This window comes from Podarcis muralis, chromosome 1 (genome assembly GCF_964188315.1).
Source record: "Podarcis muralis chromosome 1, rPodMur119.hap1.1, whole genome shotgun sequence".
Classification (NCBI taxonomy): Eukaryota; Metazoa; Chordata; class Lepidosauria; order Squamata; family Lacertidae; genus Podarcis; species Podarcis muralis.
The window spans coordinates 43210496-43235667 of NC_135655.1; the positions used below are offsets into that span (position 1 = coordinate 43210496).

At 40.9% G+C, this 25172-nt stretch overlaps 1 protein-coding gene and 2 long non-coding RNA genes across 6 annotated transcripts in view; 1 reads left to right on the forward strand and 2 right to left on the reverse strand.

The window, feature by feature from the left end:
• Nucleotides 1–3467, reverse strand: part of LOC144327468 (uncharacterized) — a 21930-nt gene extending 18463 nt beyond the window's left edge. For both annotated transcript variants that reach the window (XR_013392518.1, XR_013392517.1), the window contains exon 1: nt 2677–3467. This is a non-coding gene — a long non-coding RNA (uncharacterized LOC144327468). The remainder of the gene's footprint in view (nt 1–2676) is intronic.
• On the forward strand, nt 2465–17994 carry LOC114594065 (uncharacterized). 2 transcript variants are annotated; one of them, XR_003705870.2, is made up of 5 exons: nt 2497–2599; nt 6349–6392; nt 8076–8182; nt 8674–8739; nt 9654–17994. It is a non-coding gene; the product is annotated as an uncharacterized LOC114594065 (long non-coding RNA). The 2 variants fall into 2 exon arrangements; XR_003705869.2 differs by lacking the exon at nt 6349–6392 and having other exon boundaries at nt 2465–2599.
• Nucleotides 12594–25119, reverse strand: OIP5 (Opa interacting protein 5). Of its 2 annotated transcripts, XM_028723296.2 has the most exons (5): nt 24811–25119; nt 23536–23602; nt 22446–22565; nt 21154–21235; nt 12594–19371 (listed from the first exon to the last, which is right to left on the reverse strand). In XM_028723296.2, the coding sequence occupies exons 1-5, from the start codon at nt 25082–25084 to the stop codon at nt 19213–19215; spliced, it is 702 nt and encodes a 233-aa protein (XP_028579129.2). In that variant the 5' UTR covers nt 25085–25119; the 3' UTR covers nt 12594–19212. The 2 variants fall into 2 exon arrangements, with proteins under 2 accessions (XP_028579129.2, XP_028579138.2); XM_028723305.2 differs by lacking the exon at nt 22446–22565.
• Between the last annotated feature and the right edge of the window lie 53 nt (nt 25120–25172).

Here is a 25172-nt window from a genome sequence, read left to right on the forward strand (position 1 = left end):
GCTCTGCAGGCTCCTGCAACCTTCAAAAGATTTCGGAGAGCAAAGAGAAACCCAGCTGCATAAGCAGATGTTTGCTCATGCAACTTTGGATCTCACCTCTTGTTTTCATTACTCAGGTTTTAAATGGCTTTGCATTTTCAACCTGCAGGCATTTAGAATGTTTTACAAGCAATATATATCAACTGGAATTTCCTGCTTTCTCTTAGGCCAGGAGAGTGTGGTCCTATTGCCCTTATATCTGTGGCTTAGCTATTTTATCAGTTTAATGGTGGTAATAAATAGGAGTTTCCTGCCTTTTACTCAGAATATGTTAAGACAGAACAGATTTTAAAACTTCAGATAAAATTAGAAATAACGGGGAATGGAGATGAAATACATGCCAGGTAATGTGTATTCTTAACTCTTGTTGTTAGTCCAGCTGTGCATTTTAACTCATATAAACTTCTCAACTTGATGGGTTTTGCTTAGGTTTCAGTAGCTGTACAATTCACTGTAGAGTATAGAAACCTGAAGACTCATTTAACATGTTCCTAACTAAAGGGACTAAAGGTTGATTCTCATGTTACGGTGGATGCAAATTCCCATTTGTCTACAAAAAAGAATACATTAAAGCACTGTAAAAAGTGTAATATCAATATGGAGTTACTGCAACTATTCATTTCCTGGCATGTCTTGTCAGAAAAACAACACTCAAGCCATTGTTATATATGTTAGTATTAACCTATATAGTAAAAGTACATAATTGTAAACGTGAAGCTTCCCTAATATTAATTTCAGTTTGCCTTGATCCCACCTAAAAGACAAGAGTAAGTTAATTGAAATGATTGATCCAACTCAAGATTATGATGAACGTTGGTTATCACCCATACACAAAATATGAATGCATAACATGACATACCTTTTGGTGTGCTATGTTATCCAAACATAATAAACCTACTAAATTAGTACTGACTCAGTTGGTAGAGCATGAGACTCTTAATCTCAGGGTTGTGGGTTTGAGCCCCACATTGGGCAAAAAATATTCCTGCATTGTAGGGCTCAGACTAGATGACCCTCGTGGTCCCATCCAACTTGACAGTTCTATGATTCTGTGACTAGGAGACAACATAAAATTGTCCCATATAGCAAACACCTCTTCTGTTATGGTGCAACAACCAAAACAACAATCTTAAAACTTGTGCAGGTCTCTAGATAGCTTCCTACAGGATATTCCCCCTAAAGTATAGTCACAGTACCCACACCATTATGAAACTAAGCTTTCAGGGTGCTATCATGGAGCCCAAACATGGGACTTCAGAATTTTTATAGTGTGTCCCCCCCCCCCCCGAAAATTACTGTCAGATCATATCTGTACCCACTGATCACACCAGGAAAAAAGGGAGAGCTAGCAATTCACAGCGCCACCTAGGAGCAAAAATGGAGAATCTGAGGTACAGATCTCATGTGAATATATATGATCCCTACACAAGTTATTGATGGTGGTGGGTGACAAATCCCTTCTGAAAACCCAGAGGGTTTCTTTTTGAGATCTATTTTTGCAAAATGGTGGAACGAGGAAGTGCAAGATTCGGTCTGTGGAGACAAGTGTGATCTGAGTTTTGATGAGGGTTTTGGTCTACATTTTCTGTGCAGTTCCAACTGTGTTTCACACAGCATTCCCAACCTGCCAGAGCAAAAAGCTAAGCAGTCTGATTTCTACTGAGGAAGCTCTTTCCTAAGTAGGGCTGGCGTGAATGTACCACCCTTTATATAATGCTTATTCTCCCCCGTGTAATTTGCAGGACACCCAGAACTAAAGCTGAGAGAACTGTCTAGGTTGTAAGTGGCAGCGCCAACCCATGACATTTTGGCAAACCACAAAATGGCACCCTCCCTCCCTGCCAGTGAAGAAGGGACGAGTGAAGATCTAGACCAGAAACGAGAGGAATCTGCCTGCCTGCCTCTATGCCTGAGGTGGTTGCAGCACCTTGACTTGTGGGTGGGCCTGGTGTGTTTAGGATTGAAGCCCGGTTATAGTTCCCTATCGGCCCATCAAGTAAGATCGCAAAAGATCCCGCTCTACATTCCCCATTCAATTTGGACGCGCTCACTTGAGCAAATTAGTGGCAGCGGGCACGAGCATCCTACTGAGCGAGGAGGAGGAGGAGGAGGAGCAGCTGCGGGGGAAAATGTAACAGAATAAACAAAAGTACAATTTCCAATTTGCGCATTCCCGCCACCGCGCACAACCCCTTCCTTCCTTTAGGAGGCGTCCTGAACGACTGAGTACCCCGAACGCCTAACACCCGCCTCCCGGTCATCCCACTTCTTCAACGCGGCAATAGGACTCGCGCGGAGGAAGGCGTATACCACATCGCGGTTGGCCAATCGCCTCTCCGTGTCCAGCCGTTTGGGGGAAGCCTACCCAATGGCAACCCAAAGCGGAGAAGTGAGTGACAGGAGAGCGGCCCACTCGGTGGGACCCGCGTTCTGTAGAACGGCCGCTGCGTCGCCCTGCGCCGGCCTCCCATTGGGCGCTCGAAGTAAGGAGGGGAAGATGGCGGAGTGAGGGGGAAGGAAGGAGAGCGCCGTGGGCTGCGGCCCTGGGGCCTTACCTGAGGTAAGACATGGCGGGCTCAGGGGCTTCGGTGGGGAAGGTCCGTGGGCACGAGGGCCCGCTGGACCGAAAAAACCAACCTGGAGCCTGGAGCTCACTTGCCGAAGCCCGTCCGTTGAGCCGGTCGGAACCTGCTCTCTCTTTACGTGCTTGTCCCGGTTCTGTGCCGCTGGAGAGAGACAAGTTCTGGGGTCCGGAGCATATTCTTATTACCTCAGTTCTGGCCTTTTACCTCATAAGGGGCCTCCTTCCTCCTCGTCGTCCGGGGTTTGTGAGGGTGGAAGCAGCTCGCTTTTCTCGGCCCCCAGAGCCGCAAACTTGTAAGCGGGCTACGCCTGGAACTAGGGGGTCGAGAATCGCTGCGTGGCCTCGGTGGCCAAGCCAGGGCGATCCCCTCCTTTCTCCTACCTCCCCAAAGCTGGCAGGGAGCGAGGGCTTGCTGGTGAGGCCCTGCACGGGCGAGGTGCTCCAGGCACCCGGCGCTGTGCAGCGGCCAAGAAAGAGAGAGACAAGGCACACCGCCTCTCTAGTTCTCGAGCGGGTGGGGTTGGCGAGGCATTGCTGCGGGTACTTGGGCCTCACTGGGCGTCCCAGTGGCGAAACCATCTCCTGCCTTCTTTCCAGTGTTGAGAAGTGGGTTGGGGGTCGGTGCGCATTTTCCAGGGGGGTCCTCTGTAGCTCCTGTGCTTTTCTAGGGAAGGCTGGAGTTCGTCGTGCCTGCAGCCGACTAGCCCGGCCTCTAGTCATCGTTACTGCGCAGGGCAGATTATGTGTCCCCTTTTCTTTCTTGAGCTGACAGGGGTGCCAACTTGAATAAAATATCGTGGGGACCAGGTAAGCCCCACCCCACATAATCGATCACATGACGCATTTCCCACACGCTATTTGAATGGCGATGCCCGTCAACTTTGTGGGGCCCCGGCCCCCTCAAATATTTTATTGTGGGGTCCGAAGCCCCCAGGAGTTGGCTTCTGTGAGAGCTGTATCTCTTGTTGATTCAGCTCCCATTTTCCCTTGTCTTGCACTTCACAGCTTTCATGTGCCTGTGTGTATCAGAAATAGAACAAGCCATATGTTTTTGTGGGGATCAGGAAGGCTTTCGCTGTCCTGTTTCCATACTCGTATAAGTGGACATATTTCATTCCATTATTGTTTACTTTTTCTGTGAATTTTGCTTTTTTAAAAAGAAAAACAACCCCGGGTCTTATTTGCTTCTTACAATTCTGTGTTTAATAATTAACACATACAAGCAAGACAGATCAGCTGTTTTCTTAAAGAAGTCAAGAAATAGGAGCCCATCTGCAATGAAGAAATAAATTATGACTAGCTTTGGGGAAAAAACATTGAAACATACACTATGAACAAGCTGGCAGATCTTATGTAGAATTGCTGGTGAGCTTCAGCAGATGGCTGGAGTGCATTTTGAATGCATTAATTTGTATGCACTGTATCCATTGCTATATAGACAAAGAGCAGCTGCATCTTTTTGAAGCAGATACTGCAGAAATATATTTTTTTTAATTGCATACTCAGGAGATTCTATTTATACAGCTGCCAAAATGTCTTTGAATGGAAAAGAGACAGATGTGAAGAAATGGAGGTCTAATTCAAACTGCCCCAAGTAAGGGTCTATCATTTTTGGCGAGCTTTACTGGCAGAGTCAAAAACTGTAGTTGCCAGCCCACTTCTCTATGAGCCAAGCCCCTTTCAAGCCTTTCCCAAGGGAAGAACTAGTGGAAAGAATGCCAGGTTGCTGTCACTGCTTGAAAATGTCCAAAACCTTCAAGCAACAAATCAGGCACCCTCCCAAGGGAAGGGCCTGAGGGTAATGTGGCCAAGGCTTTCACACAGTGGTGCACAACGTACTCCACCTGCCTTTCCCAAGAGAAGGGTGGATGGGGAGAATAGCCAGTTGGGTGCCACTGTTTGAATGTCCCCCAAGTGCCTTCAGGCCAGTGGCATAGCTAGCCACTTGGGCACCGTGCATAGCGGGGCAGGGTGAGCAGGGCACAAAGCCAGAATCCCAGTGCCTGAGGTGTTACGTTCCGCTCAGGCGTCCTGCAGGCCCGCGTTGCTCTTTCAAGCAGCGCAGAGCTTACAGGAAGTCTGCCCAATGCTTCCCCCTCAGCTGGAGGGTAATTGAGAGGGAGGCAGTCCCACAGTGCTTTTTGGGGCGTCATGGTGTCTGCAGGCACCCAAGACACCATGGCTCAGGTTCGCTGTGGGCCCAGCACCGTTCGTGGGGCCAGATCGTGCCAGTTGCAGCCTTCTCAGCTGCCCTCCGGTGGCTGTGGGGGATGCAGCAGCGTGGCGCCCTGCAAGCACAGCCCTGGTCCGCACTGCGCTCTGGGGTGCCTGGATTTGGGTGTCACCTTGGGCTCCAGCACTCAACACAAATACACACACCACCTTCTGGCAAGGACACTGGGAAATACATGGAAAAGATGAAAGCACTAAAAACTGTTATTTTGGCAACCCAAAAACCTGGGTGTTAGTGATATAGACATTTCCCCTGGAAAAATTTAATTCCAGCTTTGAAACTGCCTTATTTGATAGATAATTGCTAATTCATTTTATAAAGCAAAGCAATGCATTTTTATGGCCTTTCTGACACTAATGGGACTAAAATTCTAAAACTGCCGATCTCTTCCTAAGTCTATCTCCATCTTCTTGTCATCTTTGCTGGCATGACACAGAGACCATTTTGCAGAGCTGGTGGTTGCTGTGTTGAGATTGGGCCTTGATCCAAGGCAATTTGGATATTACGATATATATGTATATATGTATGTATGTATATAGTCCAGTAGCACCTTAGAGACCAACTGGGTTTGTTCTTGGTATAAGCTTTCATGTGCATGCACACTTCTGGATATATGGACTCTGTTCTGAAACTGTATGCCATCAGTGATCCTAGCTGCATAAGTGACACCACAAACTTTCTGAGGAAAATACAATCTGTGAACAGGTATCTGAAGAAGTGTGCATGCACATGAAAGCTTATACCAAGAACAAACTTAGTTGGTCTCTAAGGTGCTACTGGACAATTTTTTTATATATATTTTGAGTGTGTCAGACCAACACAGCTACCTACCTGAATCTAGAAGAATGGAATATTACGTTGTACTGATATTGCAGCCATTGCACTTGAGTCTCAGCGGTGCTGTTCCATTATTAGATCTTGCTTTAAATTAGATGAAGTACAGAAATTTCAATTCCTATAACAGCCCTTTACTGTTGAGTACTGCCAAAGTACCTGTTATAAGTAATTACATTTTACTATCATTCACTTCATTGGTTTTATTTACTATTTTAAGAAAGCAGAATAAAACTGCTTGGTACTAGAATCATTATAGCTGCTGACTAAACTATGTCCTATTCCCCTGCTCTGCTCAGTGCAAAGTGCTTATTTTAAAACATAGCTTCCAGTTTATATTTTGCTGAATGGAGTAGGGAGATAGAGCTTCAGATTCTTTTTTGGCCTTAGTCTTATTGATGACAAAATTCTGTAAATGAAGAACCACTGTTCTGGGAAATTGATTTGCATCACAAAATAATCCTGGGCACCCCCTTCCTCCAAGCTTTACATAATGCCATGTTAGCATCATGATAATGTATTAATACATTAAACATTTCAGTGTTGCTGTTCAGGGTGAAGGGGATTTATATTATTGATTGGGTGAGTAGACAATCTGCTTTGTGAATGTAGCAGTGATTTCAAAAACACAAACCTGTTTTTAAATCTTGCATTACAGTTTCAATACCTTGACTTGCATCTTCACCTTCCACGGGTTTTCATGTGAGTTGGGTATAATTTCATCTTGTCACTGGAAAATCTTGCTTTATTTTGTTATGAAAATACTCTCAGATATGTGGAGAGGTGACTAGAACTGAAAGTAGTACGTATAGCAGCCAAGTTCTCCCACTCTCCCCTTCCTACTTTCTTATTAGTTAAGTAGCTCAGCATTTCAGTTACTGTAATTTATCATGAGAATTGTCAGAGAATTTAAATATGCTTAAAAAATTTCTTGAGTAGTTAATGCGGTTTGATTTTTAAAATGAAATTTCAGAGTGCAAGATGCTATGAGAATTTAAAGACCATCTTAAATGGCTAGAATTTCTAAAGTTGCTCACACTTCTTTGCCTTTAAAAATATTGTGTATTGCAGATAGTGAATAAGCACCAGAATGCTGCTGTTTGTGTATACCGGGTATATGTGTGTGTTTAATTGTATGATGAGCACCCCTGCTCACAGGTGATCCATCCTTCTACTGCTAGACTTGTCAGCTTTGCGTTCTTAAGACCCGAGTGTAGTCCTTCCCTTTGAAATTTAATTAGAAACTGCAGATTTTCTGATCTTCTCTATTTGAAACACTCCATTCTTTCCCTGAGAATTGCATATTACTTGATTAGATAGTAATTGGAGGGAAATGTAACCCTTTGTGCTTCTTTAGTTATGACTGCACTGTTATAAGCTGTTGAAGAAATGCAGAGGCTCTGAATGAAAAATGCATTCATTTGAGTATTGCATTTCTGACTGCTCAGTGAAGGCTAGGCAAATGTGATCTTGATGAATTATACCCTGATGTTAAATGCATTGGTTTGAAGATAAGAGCTCTTTCATGCTGTACACAGCCTGCTACCACTGTATGGAGCAATAAAGACAAGGTCCAAAGAAGGAATTGTAACTGCAAGCAAACAGTGGAAAGGTACCAGGAAGGCAAAATCAATTGGTAGCTCCTGTGCACATGTCCCCAAGCGTTTGGGATTTGCCTGTACCTTTCTGATGCTGTACATTTCAGAAGTGGTGTGCATAGCTTGTTGGGTTTTAGAGACTGTTGTAAATCATGGTTTGCCACTAATCATGGTTAGAAGCTTCTAGTTGTGTCACATTTGCCAGGGGCAGGATGAGAACAGGAGTGTGCAAGTCAGCTTCTTGTGGCATAGTTAGCATTGCATCTACGTAATCCCATTGATTACAATGAGCACTTCTATTTATTCCTTAAGACAAAATTTATGAGATAATTTATGCCTCATTTTGAAAGGACATTGTCTGTTATACTAGCAGGCTGTGCATTGTCATAATGATTTATACGGGTTCTGGCACCTCTTTGGTGCGTTCCGGCACCTCTGTAGCATTGCAGCACGGGGGCACGCTGCTCAGGGCTGCGCGCCAGAGGCTGTGGGTGGCACTGCACTCCATGTTGAGCAACTGAGGCTGTGAGTGGCACAGTCTCTAGCGCAGTGGCAGTGCGGTGAGCGGGCAAAGAAGAGAGCCCCCCCAATGGTCACCAACTTTGGCTGGGCACTCCCCTAAGAAAAGCTCAGCAAGTTCCGGCACCTCTTTTCCTAGAAGAAAAGCCCTGGGTGGAGACTTTTTTCAATACTAGGAAACCCAGTATCTTAGGATAAGAAGAGGAACATGTGATAAATTTTTTTTCTGTGGCCTGAATTTGAGTTTCTTTCCTGTTGTGTGCCATAGGTCCATGCATGCACCATCTTGATTGGCAGTCAGAATAAGAAAATTATCAGAAAGCTAAAGGCAAGAGTTCCTGGTGATAAAGAGTTTCTGCAGCCATAAAGCAAAAGGTAAGTGTTGGTTTAACCCTTCTTTGGATTATATGAAAGCCGTTTGCGGCCTACCATCCTAGGAACAGTGTTTATGTTATACATTAAGTCTGCAACTTACACACATTTAACTAGTGTGCATTAAGCTTTACCACTTGGCAAAATAATAAAAATAAGTAAAAGGAGATGCACATCCAAGAAAAAAGACTTTGGCAATTGCACCCAATGTGTTTTGACTCTACATGGTTTTGGCTTTAGGCGCAATTCCTGGAACATAACCCCCAGGTAAGTTGTGGGCTTACTGTTCTTGGTTCAGATGAGAGCATACCATTTGGAGTTTTTACTAAGAAACTTAGTAGTTTTGCTGACAACTCCCTTCTCATGCAGTTCTAAAACCAATAACTATAAATAACCCCTTCCAGAATAAAGACACCACCCATGAAAGTTAGCTTTTTATGATATTGCTTGACTGATGTATGATTTTTAAAAGCTTTCAATCTTTTCTTACCCAGGGGAAAACATTCTTGTGGTTGCAGTCAAAGAATCAGGAGTCAGAAAATCAGGAGTCTTATGCAACAGTAAGTAAATATGGAAAGGTGGTGTTAAGCTGAATTGACAGAAATTATTTCAGGTCCTTGGATAGAAATCTATAAATGTATAAAGTCAGATAAAAGTATCTGGGTGTTTTCCACTACCCACTTGAAAGCTTTTTTCCAGCAGAGGAGAACTGGAGTCTTGGATATGTTTACACTGCCCTGCTCGGTTACCTAAGTGGGCTCAGCAACGTCTCTCCAAATTCACTTCCTGCCAGCTGGACTGCAGGTTGACAGTTATCGCTCTCTCTCACTAGATGAACGCATGGGAGAATGGCAACCCAGATTTTCCTTTTATTTTTTCTTCCATCAGTCTGCCTTTCTGTGCTCCCCCCTTTCTCCATCTTAGCAGGATGAGTCTGCCAACCCTCTCTGGAGTCATCCGACAAGGGGGGAAGGAAGCTGGGTCTCCCATTTCCCCTCATGACATGAAACCAACTCATAGTCTTAAGTGTGCTGTATTGAAATGATGAAACACTCACCAACTGCTCACAGTTTCTGTTTATTCTCTGAGGTTTTCTTCCTCTGGCAATCTTTTTATTCCATTGCAATATCTGAATTAATTAGCATTTATCCCTGAAATAGGTTTATTTCATACATCTTGAATGATATACTAGGTAGACTTCTAGCACTGCTCATAATGTATTTAGCATTGGCCACAGCAATCAGGATCTGTTCTTGGTGTGTGAAACCTGAGGGGTCCCAGAATAAGAACTGCTTGGAATACTATGGGGGGCGGGGCGGTCACAGGCACTGTAATTCACCTGTAAAACAATTCCTCCAAATCTTTAAAAGTTCCAAGGTTCCCATAAAATGTATATGTGAAGTCAGTTTCAACTTAATTTATAGTGAAATTACTTTCTCTTTTAATTAGTTAATTTGTGTGTGTATGTTTCCAGGTCCTTTCCTGTCGACCCAACACAGGCTGCTAAAGGAGCTTTGACTGCTTCTGGTGAAGAAAACTCCTTCCTTTATCTCCATGACGGAAAATGAAGAAGCACTGCTTATTTTCTGCTCCACTCCTTAACATGAATTCGAGATGTAAAGCCTGTATTATAGAAAAAATACTACTGTCCTTCCAGAGCAACTGAAATTAATGGCTGACATTTCACTGAAACATGCAAACTTTTTGTTCAGAGTTTTTGCACTCTATAAATGATTTTGCATATAGATAGAGGCATAACCCTAATTTGATTGGCATTTCCCCCCTTTCAAACTACCTTGGTAAAATAACTGCCTACTCTCAACATAGCATTTAGAGAAGTGAGCAAATTGATATATCCTTGGAACTTGTTACACAAACCTTTAAAGAAAATATTGTGCAGAAATAAAAGGATATACAGGTGTACTTAAAATGAGGAATAACTTCTTAAAAAGGGAAAGAAAAAAAAACAGCTTGCGAAATTGCCCTGTTGGAATTTTTCTCCTTTTAAAAGGAGCCAATTTATAGGTGGCCATCTTGATGCCATTATGTGAAGCAGTTGAAGCACAGTAGCATTTAGTAGTTTTGTTCACTGTTTTGAGTAGACTATTAAAAAACAAAACTTGCATATATAAATTTACATAATTGCTGGAAAGGAGAGGTGATCCTGTGAGTTGCTGCTTTTCTAGCAAGATCCTTCCCAAGGGGTTGAAATCTTGAAACCAAACCCAGGAGCAATGGGTTTTACATGGTATCCTCAGTCTTCCTAGGGAATTCAGCAACAAAAGGAAGAATACCTTTCTCCAAGCTTTTACCCAAAGGCACCAACTGATAGTGTAAAATATATGTGAAATTTCCCACCAGTTGGATGAACAAAGACAACACATGCTCAGAAAGGGCTTCTTCACTAATTCTGTGGGTCACTGAAAGTTAAGGCGGAAATTCTGTTTCTAACATGTTTACAAAAGATGCTTTGTCTCAATTGCACATGATTCATATAGGACATTTTCTTTAGCATGGAATAATAGCTGATTATTAGCCACACCTTGCGAGGTAGATTGATTCCTGGTTTTAGAAAAGTCTCCCCCACTTCCTTATGCTGAAGCCCTCAGCACTGCACCTTCAGTCTTACTGAAAATGTGAATTTAAAATCTGCCAATGGCTTCAAAATATTTTCAATCTGGGTAAAAAAATGGGAGTGCATGTTATAATGGACAGTCTTGGTTATCAACATTTTCTGTGCTACTTGATGTCTGGTGTGAGGTAGCAATGGCAATATTTCCTGTGATGGAAAACAGCGGCTGTTTGGGGTATTTAATAGTTTTGAAAGGAGCATTCCAAGCTAAATACTGGTATTTGCTCATCACTTAATCTTATGTTCCTTTTATATAATAAAAGATTCACATAAATACTTAGGAAAGCTTATTCAGATGCTTTCCTTAATTCAAACCAGTTTCTTTAAAATGGAATGTTTAATAGAAGATTATCCAGCAGGTAAATATTTATAACTGCTAAACATAATCAGATTTATGACTTGGGTCAGCTTGCTGGGGGGAAATTGTCATGGTTGTCATTTAGATTGGCTTTGAAGTATACTTAAATCCTAATTCAAATAGAAGTCCAGAAATAAAAGTAGTTGGATTTCCTTCTAGGTTCTTCTGAACAGGAATTCCTGTTTAATTTATTGGGATTTTAGATATAGGGTTAGGCTTCTTAGTGAAACATTCTCTCATTCTGGAACTGAAAATTCAGAAGACATCAAGTGTAGTGATGATTTGCTTCTATGTCGGTAGACTTTATGTTGTCTTCCCTACGTACTTCTCTCAGATTTAATTTGTAAAAGAATATGCTGGCATAGAGTGAAAATGTTTAGTTTCCCTAAATTGTCAGGATAGATATAAGAGAAAGTGGCCATATCAGTTGCACAAAATTCCAGCAAAGAACAACTCCCCCATCCCCTTTCCCTCTAGATCCCCTGACTACATGAGGATTCAGTTTAAAATCTTGGAGAAATGAGTGCTGTACATGGCCCAAGAAACCCGTTTGTAGTACTTCTCCTGTAGCATCTTAAAAGTACTGTGTCAAGGCAATACTGCCTTAATCTTTTTATTTTACATTTTGATCTGCATCTGTTTATGTTGGCAGGAAATCTTTCCCTTATGAAAAACAAATACCGGGCACGTGCAATAGTATAATATATACATATAAATATATTTTAATACTTGTGGACAAAATGTTACAAGTTGTTTGAGAACAACAAAATCACCAATGTCTTCCATTTTGAGATGTGTATAGTTCCATAAGCATTAGTGCTTTGTAGCAAAACTGTAGTGCCATGTTAGGATCAGTGCATGAGCCTAGTAGTACTTTTTTTACAATTTCAGAGTGACAAATTAACAAGGCTGATGGTGTAATTCATAAGAAACTGACAAGATTATGGTCATGGGCTAAGGATGCAGTGTCCTTTCTAGGCAATGATAGCTTATATTGGTGAATAAAATCAGTAGCATGAGGAGTGCATGGATCTTGAATCTGTAAGCAGGTAGAAGTGCACCTCAAAGAAACTACAGTTGAAACAGTCCTTAACAAATCCTTTTTTGAGCAAATAATATTTTGCTGCAATGGGAAAATTCACTGATCTCTTGGACTAAGAAGTTTCACAGATTTAAGTGTGCATAAGGCTAATCTTTGCCACATGTTCTCATAAAATGTCCCTTCATATATGACTGTTCTCCATTCAGAAGAGCTTATAAACTTTTACTCAGTTACCCACTAGTTGCATATTTGCTCATAAGTACCCTTATGTTAGAGCAGCACATCATCTATCAAGTTGAAAAAATGACTAAATTACAAATAATAACACTGCTACTGCTATTCAAGATTGGTAGTATTCATTTTTGAAAGCAAATGATTCTCATTTTTCTACTTCTATAGAAAGCACCTGAAGGAGTTTGCTGTTTTAAAATTTTTTAAATCATTGCAGTACAACTATTTGGGTCACTAAGATGTCTCCCTGCTTATATTATCAATTTGCTTTTAGTTCAAATAAGTGAGATCAGCAATTCAGGCACCTGATTTTTCTGTGCAGATCCTGTAGCTGGACTGCTGTGATTCTGTTTTTAGAAAACAGCTACTTGTAGCTTAAAGAGGATACTGCATCTTTTTCTTGGTCTTGTCTGTAAATGGCTACCTTGGTGAGGAAAAAAATATTACTGGTTTTGGTTTACCATTGGCTAAAAATTCATAGGAAACATTTAATTAACCACAAAACAAGAGATCTATGTTTAAAGGTCTCTGCCTATTCTCCCTTGAAATTTGGGAAGGTGGGTTGTTTACAAATGAGCAGTGAGGACCTGAGCTCAGCCAAGGTTCTGTTGGAAAGAAATGTTTCTGTCTCATTGAATAAAATAGTTTTTAGTGCTTGGGAGAATCAATTGATGGAAAAATACCTCTGAAACTGGAATGCAAAATAGCACAGTATGTAGGGGGAAAGAATCCCTGATGCAAATAAAGCCATAAGATGACTTAATCAATAGAACTTTAGTAGCAATAACTGTTTGCATGTAATAGGAACTACTTGCATTAGCAAGTATTGTATAGTAGAATAAATGGTACTAACCAAATAGGTTTGTGGTGCTCTGTGTTGCAGGGAGTTGCCTGACATGATGAGTTTCTCTTTAAAATGTTAGGAAATTCCTCAAAGGAAGTTGGCACTTGAATGCTTTATTGAGGAGCCTGTTTAAAACTCCTGCATAGCTCCCCCCAATTGATGCAACTAGGGCAGAAACTTGTTGTGGTCATGGGCTAAAGATGCAGTGTGCATGAGGAAGTGGATGAACCCCTGTCCTCCTTGTCAATAGATAGTATGTAGTTGAACTTCTGGTGTGAAAGGGAACTCTTCAGAGACTGTGAACAGGGCCAGGTTCAACCTAAACATGCAATTTAGATTTGATTGTGGAAACTTGTTGCCATTACCTAAAGCTGGTTAGATGTGTCAAATTTTTGAGGAATGTTGGCAAGGTACAAAGCATCCTAGCACCTAGCAAGTGTTGTGTCTCCTGAAAATGTTTTTTTCTCTCTTTAAAAAACCTTTTAAAAACTTGTACGCCTGTTACGTGGTTTCACTCTTAATTATAAAAGCTACTTTTGAGTTTGGAAGCTTCTATTCTAGATGGGTATGCCTGGCAATCTTACCCTCACCACTCTATAGAGTGCAGTTCATACCTCTTTAAAATGCAACTTGCACTAACCTAGTATGCATGTAAGACCATGTAAACTGTAAGCCTAATATGTAACTCTGCCTTAAACAGGATTCCGCTGAAGTAGAACAGATTCATCTACAAGGTTGGGATGTATACTTGAAGGCTTTACCTTTATTGTTTTCCTTAATTGCAAGGAGTTATATCCCAGCTGGTGTGTTTCTGCCAATAGAAGGCTTTTGAATAGGGATCAAGGCTATTTTGGGTAGTTCCCCTCCCCTTAACAGCTGCCCATACTGTTCCAAAGGTCCCACCAATTCTCCAGGTCAGATTTGAGTGGGAAGGAGGAATCACTGAAGAGTGCCTCAACCCTTTTTCCACTGATGGCTCCATTGTACTAAAGAGCCTTCCATAAGCAGAATATGGCCAGAGGGTAGCCAGTATCTATCATCAGTCTGATCAACACAGCCACCTGTTCAAGTGGATGGAAGAAGCCCATATTTTAAAAGTAGAATTGATATATATTCTGTACAGAACGACCCCTATATATTCATTCTGTAATATGAGCTTTACTAATGGTTTCCAAAATGTTTGAAATCTGAATCAAGGAGACTGTCCTTTATATGTGAAAAAATAGTCAACAAAAACCTGTGACTATTTTGTTCACATCACAAAATATACAAGGCACTTTTTACTGTTTTCAAACAAACATGATTCTAGGGCTAAGGAAATTTGCACTTTGTTAACCATTCTGAGCAAACTGGCAGAATCTGAAAGGCATATCACAGCTATGCCACCAGTAGGACTTGCTTTGCTCTAAATTTATTTTGAGTTGCTGGTTTGCAGATACTTTTCAATTTGCAAAACTGGTGCTTGACTGACATAGTGCTGCTGCTACCCAATTTAATAAATAATGAACTTTTTAGCTTGGTATCTGGATAAGTGTGTGAGCTTCATACATGCAGGATTTGCTGTTGTGGTGCTTAGTCAGAAACATTTAGGATGTGGTTAACTGTTTGAAGATGCTTGGCTATCTTGCATAACCTCATAATGGAGAGCTTTGCTGCCTAGATCTATAGAAATGAGGGGTTCTGTTACTCTCCAGAGCAGCCTTTGCCAGCCTGGTGCCCTCCAGATGCTTTGTGCTGTAGGTCCCATCAACCCCAGCAGCACATCCAAAACAACTGGAGGACACCTGTGAGAGGCGGCTTCAACAAATTGCACTTAAGCAGTTTGCACATCAGTAGTTGTATTTAAACTCCTGAAGGTTTAGCACTGAAATTTGTTTCCATAAGCAGTTAATGAGGGGAAAGATCTTTCTATGAAGTAGCTCTTCATGGCACATAAGCAGCACTTGGGGTATACATGGTGTATACACCACCACCTCGCCTTCCATTTATTCTCCTAACAGCCTTTATTCTATCAGTGGAGAACAGGATTTCATTCTAAGTATATTAGTGCCATTCTTTATGAATGGTTGCAGGGGGCTCTTCTTTAATAGTCTGTCTCTATTCTCATGTGCACTAGTTTTTATGATAAAATCCCCCTTACTTGACTTCTCCCTTTTATTCTTGCTTTGCACTTTGAAGAACAGTAATTATTGAGCAGTAGAAGTCCAAGCACAATACATGGGTGCCAATAAATGTATTTTCCAAACAGGCTTCTGGGATATAGATGGTAGGTTTGCAAGTGGTAGCGTTGGATCTTTGCAACAGGATTTGGAGGCCTAAGCTGAACTGAATTTGTGTACCATGCTTTATTAAGTACTTGAAGATTGAGGGTGGGGATAGAGGAAGGACAAGGAGTTTATGCCCTCACCCTGTACACAGAAAGGCAATGAGTTCTCCCTGCCCTGAAATGTAGAGGAATGGTCAGCTAAGTGGTGCTCCCCAAAGACTGCAGGAATAAAAGCTTAATAGGGTCTCTGCTGAACAAAGAACTCATTTGTATGAATGGACTCTTATGACAGGAATGTGGAAAACAAAATACTAGAGAATGAGAATATGTCCTGTGATGGGGCAGGGGAGAATGCCCCAAGGTGAAGATTTCCTACATAACTAGATGAGAAGGAAGCAGGTTTAGAGCTGGAAATTGATTCTATCTGAAGGGGGGGGGGGGCAGGATGAAAGCATTCGAGTTTGATCACTTGCTAGTTGGTTTTAGATGGAATTGTCAACTTTCCCAAATTACAGCACAATTAACATTCCACAGAGTTTAGCATCTAAATAGTTGCAACTTATCTGTCCTCTGCCATCTTTGACAAACCCTTGGAAGGCAGATGAGGTTGGGAAACTCAAGTATGGAAAACATACATGGAAAATTGACAATGGCACAAGCACATAGGCTCACAAACCAAGTCTTTTATAGAGGTAGTATTCTAATTATGCATGATTAAGATGTCTAGTGTTATAGTTATTACCAGTAAATTGATATATGCATTTATACATAATGAAGCAATAGGAACTAATATACCAATAGCTTGAACTTACTGCTTTGATTCTCAGATTTTGATTTTAGAGAGCATTCTGTCTCTTTAAAGGAGGCAGAATGTACAAATAAGAGAAGCATGACACCAAAACTGTGTATTTGAAAGAAGAATCAGCAGAATGAGCCCTTTTGACCTCTTACCAGGTTCATTGTGTTCCCTTGAGCCTACATAATATGAGCATGGTTGGTGGTAAGATGGGTTTCTTGGCTGCTGCAATTGTACAAATAAAAAAGGTGCAGAGTTTCAGAGTACAGAGAAGGCACTAGATGAACCCCAAATAGGGCAATAGCAAAATGTTGTATGTAGTAGGAATTTTCAGGTAACAAGAAGGAAGGAACCTGGATCACAACCTGTTGGCTGCAAATAAATGAGAATTTAGGTGGATGAAATCATTAAGCAGTCCTTACTCTTCAGGTATTGAGTTTAAATGACAGGTTCTCCTCACCAGGTATCTCTCACCCTGTTAGGCAGCTATACCAAGATGAACTGGTTTCAGACCAGCATTAATATACCTTACAATAACTAATCTGAAAATGGCAAAGTTTTGCTTTAGACACAAAGCAAGTTAAAGCTTGCTAAGTAGGAGTGGAGCTTGCTAACTAGATTCAAGAGAGTAAATGGCACCCCCATAAAAATTATTGGTTTAGTTACAAAAAAAGTAAAAAGTGGGTGCATTTAATGGTAGAATATATATGCCGAATACATATTAAATATTAAGTAGAGGATGGTAGAAGCATAGCCCTTGTATCTAAACCTGGACTAGAAAATTATTTTCCTAATGTGAAGGTGCTGCTTAAAATAAACACTGAGTTTAAAGTTCCTTAACTAGATTACGGCTATACTAGTTTCTGCAGAGCAAGTTACAAACACTTCTTCATATCAAAGTTTGCTTTCTCATAGATCTGAAAAAGGATTTGTTATGGCAAATCTGCATTTTATGTTAGTGGTTATTTTCCCAATCATTTATTTTAAGCTTGTTATAGAGGCCATATTTTTTGCATTGCCAGTCTCAGTAATTAGTAGCTGCCAAATAGATGTATGAATATTGGAGACGTGAGTGAAGGCTTGTAATGACATCAGTTTGACTTCCCCTCTGATTTCATGTTAACATGAAAAGACTCCATAGTATTGTATCATTGAATTGTTTTTCCCAAACTCTGTCCCTCTTGTAGGTTGTGATTTAGGGCTCTGCTAATTAATTTCTTCTTTCAGAGCAAAGAAAAGATTGTCTTTGCAAATGCATAGGATAACTGATCATAATAAAAGGATTGTGAAAGCTAGAGTCTGGGAAAATGTACAGAAACATTGTATAAATTTTAGAAGTAGGCTGACATTTTGTTAACTCACTTGAACAAGCAGAACAGACAAGGAAGGTATATGCCACTGCAAACTATTTACTCCCATTGCACAATTATGTAACAAATACCACAAATCTACCCCTGTATATATCTGAAGAATTCCAAAAGGCAGCTTGCTTTTATATCTATGCATCTTTTGGGGAGGGAAAGAGGGTGTTAAAATTATTCTTTTGACACTGTAAACAATAATTGTTCAAAACTGAAACTGGAAACTCTGCACCTGTATACAATTTTTTAGCAATAAAGCAGCATGGGCTGAGAATGCACTTAAAATGCCATTGTGTCATTTCTTCTAGGACGAACTCTTGAAACGATAGAAATGTAGGTTCACATATTTCAGTTTGCCTTCATTGTGGAGCAGGAGAAAAATGTTTAATCCTTGCAAGCTTATATGATTGCGGTGAAACCCCAGCAGCTTTTTAGCACATATGAGCCACTTCATACTCTCATGTATTTCTCAACAATTATGTGATTGGTTGTCATATGTTTTGCAGTGCCTCTTCTCCCTCCTCTTCCCAATACAGTGGTACCTCGGGTTACAGACGCTTCAGGTTACAGACTCCGCTAACCCAGAAATATTACCTCGGGTTAAGAACTTTGCTTCAGGATGAAAACAGAAATTGTGCTCCGGCGGTGCAGCGGGAGGCCCCATTAGCTAAAGTGGTGCTTCAGGTTAAGAACAGCCCTCTGGAACAAGTTAAGTACTTAACCCAAGGTACCATTGTACAGGGCTTTAAGTTTTTTTCTGAAAACTTATCAGGTGGTGAAACGAATAGGAAAGCAGCGCCATCAAACATAAGCTAACCGGTCAGTCCATTCTGTCAAATTTGTGTCTACAGCATTTAAACAGCACTGCAATGTACATTCTTACATTGGACTTGAAATTGTTTTTATTGTTAAATTGCTTTGAGATGTTTCATAGGAAGCAATTCATAAAGTTAATAAGAGAGACAGAAAAGCCTTTATGTAGGCTGCCTCACATCTGTACAAGTTTCCTAACCTATGCTCCACCTTTGGTAGTTTAGGCAGCATTTTAAAAACCCTGTTGTTAGCATAGAATTCAACTGGTGTTACAGTTAAGAATTCAAGTTTGATGAAATTTTAATAGTTTTTAAATTGACACTTTTAGTTTACACAACAGGCTACTGGGTAGACTGAACTGTCTCAAGCCAAATTTAAAATAAAATGCTGAATTGAAGCCACCAACAAACTGTACAAGCTGTACATTTCCTCTAAACAGAGGCTGCAAATGCATTCACTGTATAATTTAGGATAGTATTAACAGATGCAACAATTCCAAAAAAATCCAGGCAGAACTGTGTGCACATATAAAAATATAGCAGTTCATATGCTTTGTGTAATCCATTTGCCAGTCCAAGACACACTGCCATTTTCAAATACTGTACAACCAAAACAGTGGTTGTGTGAAGACAAGTACAACCATGTTCATCACAGCCAAATGCAGATATGTGACTGCAGAAATTCTACCAGTTAGTTGTTCAACTTCTTCCTTGTTCCCCCAGATGCTTGGCCATGTAGTCTTGCTTTGTAGACCTGCTTTTCAGACATCAACTTCTGCTGGTTTCTTTCTTCGAGTTTCTCAATCAACCGTTCTATCCGTATGTGCGCTAAAACAAGGCTCTCCTTTAGCTACAAAAAAAATTAATCCCCAAGCTTTAGATAAAATGAAGTGATGCAGAAAACCAATTATATCAGCCAAATCTTTGTCAGTGAGAACAAAAAATTGTCCAATATTTTAAGTCCAGCGACACACCTTGTAACTATGCATTTGAGAGGCATCTCTATTAAAGGTGTGGGAGAAAATCAACATTGCACCAAGGCTATTCTGTCGGGTCAAGCATTTTGGCTTGCTAGATGAATCAATCCCCTTTACCTGTTTTGGGTGTTCTCTCAACCAAACACCCCCTTGACCCAATTATAGATGGCACAGGGGAAGGAGGGAGGAACCCCAGTGCACAAGCAGAAGTCCTTGTTCAGGGCATCTCTCATGTATCTTGGGAAAGTGACTAGGGCAGCTGAGCGCTCCTTCCTGATAGCTCTCCAAACTTGATTGGCATGAACCCAGCATGCTGACAACCAATCCTTCAAGAATCGTGTAAGACAGTTTGTCATGTGCAAATTTGGTTCCACTTGCTCCTCACCTTTTAGCCCACCTCACTGGCCTCAGATGAAAGCCGGTACTGTCAGCTGTGTAGTCTGACACTTAATCATACTTGGGAAGATTTAAACTCAATAGGTCCCCTATGGCCCACCATAGCTGTTTGCTAGCATGGCCAAGGGTTGTTCATCCCTGATTTAAACAGTTCTACTTGATCTAAAGAAACAATGAAGCTGTACAGGGCCTGTTCCAAACCTCTCCAACTGCACAGAATCCACTGCAGCAGCTATTTCATTTGGCATTTGGGTAATGGCAGAAGCCTCAGAATATGTGAGAGGAGTCCACAATGCAGTTCCTACCAGAACTGGGGCAACATTAATGCAGGAAGAAGCCGTGCTGTGGAGTCCTCTTTTATAGCACAGGAATTCTCCTGTTTCCTCGAGTGGCACAGGAAAGTGAAGCTGGAGCAGCTCCTATTTGTCTCAGATAAAGTGAGGACACACTCTCTGAATATCTTATTAGTGGAGTATACCATATTTGCCTTTGGTATTCGGCTGCCAAATGTGTTCATGTGCTCTTTGGTTTAAATGAGCAAAGGACTGCATTAAGCTCAATTTTATGGACTGCTTGTTTTGAAAAGCTTGTTTATGAAAACAGGATGCTGTAGTTAGTTTCCAGAAAATATTTATAATTTAAACTGAAAAATGTTAATATTTACTAGTTTAAAGTATAAATATTTTCTGGAAACTAACTAGAGCATCCTATTTTCATACAACCATGTGCTTGAAAGAACAACCGGTGTTAGCTAAGTGTGCCTGGGAGCTATTTTTTCTATTTCACAGACTTGGAGGGTTGCCTTTGGTTTGCCAAGCCTCAAAACAGTTTGTGCCCATTATCATTACTAGAAAAGAACCTGTGTTTCTATGTTCCATAAATGTCTGAAAGACTGCTCTGACTACTCATTTTAAACCTCAGTTTAGTATATTGTGCAACAGTCTATAAGAGAAACCCAGGTTCAAATTCTGCCCTGTCAGACTATCAGCACAATTCTATCTATGTCTGCTCATAAGTAAGTCATATTGAATCAGTGATTTTAGTGGGCCTTATACTCCCAGGTGAATGGGGTTAGGATAGCAGCCTAAAAAAGTTCACTAGACGCTCTCTGTTGCAAGGGTTGCAAAGCTGATAAGAGCACTTAACATGTTTTGTAATGGTACATATTTTTGTACATTAGTCACATTTTTATCTGCCCAGTTCCCCTGTGAGAAGGGGAAAACAGTAGTTAACAAACACAAAATCAGAAGAACACTTACTTTCTGTACTTGTTCCTTTAGGCTCACAGGAGGACAGGTCATCTTTGAGGCTTCAATTGTGGTTTTAGTTTTTAACAAGTAACTGAAAAACAGGTTAAAAGACAATACATTTTGAAATTAGCTGATCAGTCATAGGAATGTATGAATAAAGGAGAAGATAAACATAACTTATATTGCAATTTTTCAGAATATTGTGTTCACTTTTTTCAACATTTTATGTCTACTCCAGCAAGAGAAATCTAAATATTCAAAAGTGAAGATTATTAATAATAACCATGTAATAGTATTTTGCCAGCATCCTGATTTCAATGATTATATCCTAACGTGATATAATCTCCTGAAATTAATAGGTTTCCACAATCTCATACTGCAGTACATTTCAGATTCTTAACAATGTATTTTGAAGGACCTAATTATTCAATATACAACACTTATTTTATTTTCAAGAAAATAACTTCTCGCCTCTCCTGTCCCTTCCTCAAGTAGGCTAAACTTTTGTGGTCTTAGATCACTTCTATTTTATAGCCAAGTTTTAAGCCCTTTCACACAGCATATTCAAAGGTCAATGCCTTATCATGAAGTAATACTTAAGCAGTCAATCAAAAAGTAAATGTCATCCACTGAAAAGCACCGTCTTGAGCTGTGACAATACGGTTTCTCATTCACAAGTCAAGACACAAGACTGCATGATCATTGTTTAGCGTAATAGCAAGGCTATTCAAATCCCACATCAGCTGTGAAGCTCACTGGGTGACTTTGGACCTGTACTTCCCACTAACCATATAATACTGGGCTGTTGGGAATCTAAACTGGAAGGGAAGCAGTCCCCTGAGCTCTTTGTAGAGGTGATGGGATAAAAAGGGGGGGGGGGACAATTAAGTGAAATCACCCTTAAGATCCAGAAAATATGAATGGTACTTTCCAGTGGCTAATTGAATAAATCTCCTAAACTTTTATTCCCACTGGAAAATTAGTTTTAGATCAGCTCTCATAACAGCATGGTGTTACTATTGGAATAGTTATTTTCAGTTGTATTCTGCTTCAGTTGTACGCCTGCTTCTACCCAAACATTAGCTACATGTTGTGCTGCTGTAACTACCACAGCATAGTGTCTACAAATGATGCCATCAGCCAGTATCTCTTTTAATCCTTTGCATGCCTTTTTATGAAACCTTCATATATAAACTTATACAGGATGTCTTGTATGTGTCAGTTTGTTACCCTTCGTTTTACTGGAGTTTATCCGCATGACTTAACCATCCGATCAGTTCAATATGCATCTGGACACTAACCATATGATGTTGTCCTTCAAAAGGCAAAAGAAGCCTCGCAGGTGAGCCAGAGGTTTTGAACAATAGAGTCTGAAACCTATTCCCGCTTTACATTCTCGACAGTACAACATGTTGTAGGTGCTGGGGGGAAAAGACCAGGTGTGAAGTCAGCATTCCATAATCTGCTTTATGACCAAACTAGGGGCTTCAGCCACCATAAGCAACATTTTTGGAATTTGCCCTAGAAAATCCAGAATTATTCAGTTATAAAAACCAGATTTAGAGTATGCATCTTTCCATTAGTAGATAGTGGGCATAGGCAAACTCGGCCCTCCAGATGTTTTGGGACTACAATTCCCATCATCCCTGACCACTGGTCCTGCTAGCTATGGATCATGGGAGTTGTAGGCCAAAAAACATCTGGAGGGCCAAGTTTGCCTAGCTTGGTATATAGCTTCCAAATTTACAGGGGAGAGGGGTGTTGCAAAAGCCTGTATGAACATATTCCTTGTGAAAAGAATGCAGCATGGTTTCCTTACTACAGAATATGCATCCTTAAACAAAAGATGCTGCATTCATCCAAAATATTTACAAAGAAGTCCTATGGGGGCAGTGGTGGGAGAATCCAAGGTGGATGAAAAACCAAACTGAAAGCTCTGCTGAGCTGGTAGGCAGAAAATTGGGGTGGGGAACAAGGAGGATGTTTCCGAATTTCTTCTTTCACTGGTTCCCATAACATCTTATTGTTTCCACAGTCAGAAAGCTAGAGAAGGCAGAAACCCTTCTCTGCCCAGATCTTTCTCTATACTCTTCTAGGACCCCAGGATACCCGTCCCAGGAAACAAAGGAAAGAAGAGATGCAAAAAGAGCCATTTCTCGGAGACAAAGGATGCTCACTGGGAATGAAATAAACATTTACTTAAGCCAGGCATTTTATTTTGAAAAAGTACTAAAAAAAACAAGTCTGGCAAATAAAGTATTATTTATTTCATTAGCCACCTTCCCCAAGTCACATGCAATTAAAACAAAAAGGTGGCATAGGGTTCCAAGATATTCTTGCTCTTCTAAGCATCTGATGTAGTAAATTTTAATTAAAAAAACTACAACTCACCATCCTTTGAGGTCCCCCTCAATACAGACCATCAAGTTATCTTCCACTACAACATCATTTGTAACCTCTGAAAAGAGAAGCAGAGCTTTTGCAGATTGAATAAAGCTAAGCATTCATCAGTGCATTACATTCAAACACTTTATTTCATTTAATATTTATACAGGGACCTGTTAGGACACCTGTAAATTATTCAAATAGATCTCATAGAAACAAGACTATCTTCATGCTTGAAAAATAAGAGACATCTACTGCTAGAATCACTGCAACATGCACTTTAGGTTTAATATATATTATTACAGGCATATTTAAATTACTGAAGCATTTTACACAAGCTAAGATCTAAATTAAAAATGTCACTTTCAGAAATCATAGTAGAAAAGGGACTCTCACTGAAGATTGCAAAAGTGGATTCCTGTTATGATAAAAATTAATGCTGTACTTTGGAATTCACACCATTCTTTATTTAGATCATGGCTTGTTGTTGATTTATTTAACATCAGTTAAGATTAACCAGTTTATTGGTTTGGAAATGAAACCTTCCAAACTCCTCATGGCTTTGTCACATGAGGGGAAGAGGCGGGAATCACCCCCAACAGAAGGCTCTCCACAGCTTATTCACATCACACTTAATTGGTTTAGTGTGTGAATGTGGCCTTTCCAGCCTCAGAATGGTTGTGGGAATAAGGGCAAGTGGAGTGACATGTATGGCCTGCAGTCCACATTCATGCTTGGCCAACCCTGTAGGGTCTCTCTCTCTCTCTCTATATATATCTACTGCTGCCAATACTGGCAAGGTCTCATGGGACTACATTTTTATTTTTTAAATGTATTTTTATTGCTTTTCTTTCTTATGCATTATATTTCAGTTTGAATTACAAGAAAATACAGCATAAGAAATGAAAGCAATCAAAATCAAAAAGCACCTGGCAGAAGACATCACAAAAATCATGAGCCACAACCAACAACATTTTTCAAGTGGCCAGTGGGGGGGAGGGGGAGTTTTGAGACCATCGGCTCAAATCTTTTAAATTCCATGTTTTGAGCTTCGCACGACCCCTACACGAATGTAACAGGTGTAATGATAACCCGTGTACATTGCCACGTGCGACAATAATCCTGCGTGTATTTATTTGAACATCTGTGCAGCCTGATTGATGAAGAGCCCGGTGTAGCTCGAAAGTTCGCGCCTTTTCTTTTTCTAAAGAAAAGAAAGCGCCTTTCCCTTTTCGCTCCGAGGCTGCCAACCCAACACTCAAAAGAGTGTGACCCACTCACTGAAGCAAACGAGAAGGCGGAGCTTCTCCTCCTGGGCGCAGAGATGAAGCGAGTCGCCCAGCACCGAACGGCAACCGCGGCACTGGTAGAGCACGCAGTCCTCCAGCCTGAGTCTCCGGGAGCCCAGAACTCGCTCCCCGGGGTTCTCCGGAGGCTTTGCGTTTTGCTGACCATGGCGGCAGCTCTTCGTCCCGGGTTCCGCCCGATCCAACCTGATCACGCCTCCCAGTCGGGGCTCCTGGAAGAAAAGCTCCAGCTGCCGCCGCACGGCCATGTTGCTTCCCGCCAACTTTTCAAACCTAGTCCCCACCCCCTATTGGGGCAGTCCCTCGTGACGCTAGCAGGCCTTCCCCCTCCGATTG